At 43.1% G+C, this 3,760-nt stretch overlaps 1 protein-coding gene across 1 annotated transcript in view; it reads left to right on the top strand.

Annotated features, from left to right (window-relative positions):
• Positions 1-1,418, top strand: part of orc1 (origin recognition complex, subunit 1) — a gene marked incomplete at its 5' end in the record, with an annotated part of 3,539 nt that extends 2,121 nt beyond the window's left edge. Inside the window, 3 exon segments of the mRNA XM_035653710.1 lie at positions 603-772; positions 855-942; positions 1,032-1,418. Coding sequence (XP_035509603.1) covers positions 603-772; positions 855-942; positions 1,032-1,226 — 453 coding nt within the window.
• Positions 1,419-3,760: the final 2,342 nt, after the last annotated feature.

Below are 3,760 nucleotides of genomic sequence, written 5' to 3'. Positions count from 1 at the left end.
GCGTCTATTGTTTCAAATGCTCTGAACTCATTAGTCTAAAAAACAAACCAAAAAATACATTTTCAAGTGACTGTATGCTTCCGTACACCTTCCCTTTGTGTGAAGGAGAAACTACTGAGCCAGTGTTTAGTTTGTCCCTTTTGGGCTACTGTAGAAACATTGCGGCCTCTATTGAAGGCGATTGCGGGACTTTTGGTTGTTTTAATTACTTATTTTAAAGAGTCATACAACGAACTGCAACTTCCTTAACTTGGAAAAGGTTCTTTTAAATGGACAAACGTCATGTGTGTAATGATTCATGTGACAATTCAAATGGAATTAAAAAAAATTTCTCTCAATTACCGTCCACCAGTACAGCGGGAGAAATTTTCAAAATAAAATACTAATAATCACACATTGGATCAACATTGTGGCACCAGACCAGAAGTCAGTCAGTCAGTCGGAGGAGGAGGAGGAGGTTTTAAGCAGAGAAACAGTTTTGTAAACAAGTAAACAACGTATGACGGGCTACACGCTTTAAAGATGCTCCGCTCCTGAAACTCTCTCCGAGGGGTTCAGCCTCGTTTCCACCGTTCCCTCACACTCTCCCTCTCCTCTCGCAGGTGGCCGCTCTGTCGGGCGACGCTCGCCGATGTCTGGACATCTGCCGCCGGGCGACGGAGATCTGCGAGCACTCCGCCGCCGACCCTTCTGCCACGGGATTGGTGGGAATGAGTCACGTGATGGAGGCGCTGAACGAGATGTTTTCCTCCGCCTACATCACCGCCATCAAGTGAGATTCCCGCCTCGGCCGCATTAAAGCGCTGACGGTTCTGTAAAGGCAGCGAGATAACGTGACTGCTGTGTGTCCTCAGGTGTGCGTCGGTGCAGGAGCAGCTCTTCCTCCGGTCGGTCATCGCTGAGTTTCGGCGGCTGGGATTGGAGGAGGCCACCTTCCAACAGGTGAGGGATCAGAAAGGGTTAATCGAGCCCTCCTCTTTAAGCTCAGAACCTGACTGAATGCTCTCTTCCCCCTGTGTTCTGCCTGTCAGGTGTTTGTGCAGCACCAGGCGCTGTGTCGGGTGGAGGGTCTGCAGCCCATCAGCGTGTCGGAGGGCCTGGCGGTGTGTCAGCGTCTGGGAGCCTGCAGGTTGCTGCTGCTGGAGCCGAGCCGCCTCGGAGTCCTGCAGCGTGTCCGGCTCAACGTCAGCCAGGACGACGTGCTCTTCGCCCTGAAGGCCGACTGAAGGAGGATCGTGTCCGTCCCTCCGTCTGTGTTTACTGTGGATACCTGACAGCTCGGGATCCGTTGTGTTGTATTTTTGCGTGTTTTACTACAAAGGACACTGTGCTTTATTTGTCTTTATCTTTGATTGATATTCAATTCTAACCTCTTTTACGGGAGATTATTCACTGAAATAAAGTCGACCCAAAGAACAGAATCCTTCCTTATTTACCCCTGAATGATACGGTGGCTGAGAGGTATCAACAACATTACTGCAGCAAAAAGTCACAACACAACGGACACGAGCAACAACAAGTTACAACTTACTTCTAATTCCTTCTACCAGTGACCAGGATGACTCTGTTTCTCTCTTTTATAACAAACCTTGAGCGTCGGTTCAGAATTAAGCGAGTTGCGAGTTACGGTCGACCTCACCAACATGGCGGCCGAGCCGAGTGAATTAATGGTGAATTTCTTGCCAACATCAAACACATTTGCTACCAGGATGTTGTTTGTGGTTGCACACACAGGAAGAGGTAGGAACAATAATCTGCAGCGTACAGAGAATACACACTGCTCCTCTACGTTCAACACTAGCTAACCTTTTTAAATACATAAATATATATAAATACAACCTAATTCCAACAACACGAATATGATAGTAGCGTGTGTGTGAGACAAACGATGAGTCATTTCTGAATTTTTTCTTCTCTGACGCCACATCCTCCCGCCAGATCTTTCTCAGTTATTCAGCTGATCGGCGTGCAGACGTTAAAGATTGCTTTCTTATTTAGAGAATAGGAGTGAGTTATGAGTGTGATTTCGTTTTCAAAAATACGTTGTTTATGATTGGAAATCTTTGGTTTTATAATCCCGACCCCTGACCACGAGACTACGACCACGAGACTTCGCCCTGAGCTGGTAACTGTTGATGGTTTTGAGAGTGTTTGTTGGAGCCACTTGTCTCTGTTTTTAGTTGAACTGCTGTGTGTAAATGAACAAATTGATAAAGGAGAAATATGTTTGTCCCAGTTTCTGTTCACTGTTAACGGACAACTGTGAAGGTTTATTGAATTAAAAAGGGGAGAGGGGCACAATCAAAAAGAAAGGCTTCCAAGTATTTAATTTAAAGCGCTTTTATTTTTAAAATGTCTTAAATTATTTAACATTTTAATTGGAACCGACCTGTTGCCGGTGTTTTCTGCCTGAAACGTAGTTTTGAGGTTATGAGCTGCTTTCAGTAACGTGGCTCTCACGCTGCAACTGAGGCCTCTGAAGGCCACGAGGCCTCGACCAACAAACATTATATAAATAATGTTAGTTAATGAATTAGTTAATGTTTTAATGGATGTGAGTTTAATGGAAATATTTGTGTTCATTTCTTGGTTTTAGTAAAGGGCCTCGTGTTTATTCCAGTGAGTCAATCTTCATTAGGCCTCATTTTAAAATGCTCAAGTTCACAGCAGAAATAAAAATAAATGTTTACAACCTGATACAAAAAGACTTTTAGTCTCTAAACTTATGCTGTAAAAATACAGTTTAATTACAATATTTTAATGTCGTGCACATACTGGAATTTACTGGCTACTAATTATTGTGATTAGGTTACAGTGTGATCTGTAATTTAGGAATAAATATATTTTACAGTAGCGTGTGTGTGTTTGTGTTAACCTGTAATATTACTGTAAATTATTGTGAATTTACTGTAACCACAGATTATTATTATATTATTATCTTGTGACTTTAATCTGAAAACACGACACATTACTGTGGTTTTTATCTTTATTACTGTACAATAATGATTTTACAGTCATTTACTGTGAAAGTACAATAATATATTTTACAGTATAATATAATAGTATCCTCTAATCAGTGATTAGTTGGAGTTTGTGAAACCGCTCATTTTCAAATGCACCCTGATGGTGACTCATCATTCACAGGAGGTAATGCTAGCTGTTGCTAACCCTCTACTCACTATGTTTATATTGTGGCGCAGGGGTTCGGACTTGAGACGCTGTAGAAGCACCGGACTGCGATCTTTACCTTGATCGCACGCTGACAGCCCCCCCCCCACAGACACACACACATACCGGAGAGAGATTAGCCTCTCTGAGCCGCTAGTTTAGCTACAAACAGGTTACACACAGAAACTTGTACAAACAGCGTGAATGTGCTTCTAGTGACTAAAAACTCCGGTTCTGTGTTCACAGAGTCTGACAGCAGCTGCTCATTAGCTTATTAGCATTGTTAGCTCTGTTAGCTCTGACTACCAGCTCGCTGTTGCTGCTACGCTGCCGTGGTCAGTCTGTCAATAACTGCGGTCGAGGCCACGCCCCCTAAAGTCACTGTCTGTTGCACCTTTTGACACATTTTTATTTTTGTTTTTAAATTAAAAAAAAACTTTTTAAATATTGTTAAGAAAAGTTCTGTATAAATAAAGTTATTATTAGACACTGAGAGCAGCAGCAAAGACCCCCAGGGCCCAGAACAGAAACCAACTTTTGTTGACGCCACTCTTTCACTTTCCACTGATCCCTCAGGATGGACTGCTACTCT

This window comes from Morone saxatilis, unplaced genomic scaffold (genome assembly GCF_004916995.1).
Source record: "Morone saxatilis isolate NCDOM2014 unplaced genomic scaffold, NCSU_SB_2.0 Contig12, whole genome shotgun sequence".
NCBI lineage: Eukaryota > Metazoa > Chordata > Actinopteri > Moronidae > Morone > Morone saxatilis.
This window is presented reverse-complemented; position numbering and strand designations above follow the sequence as displayed.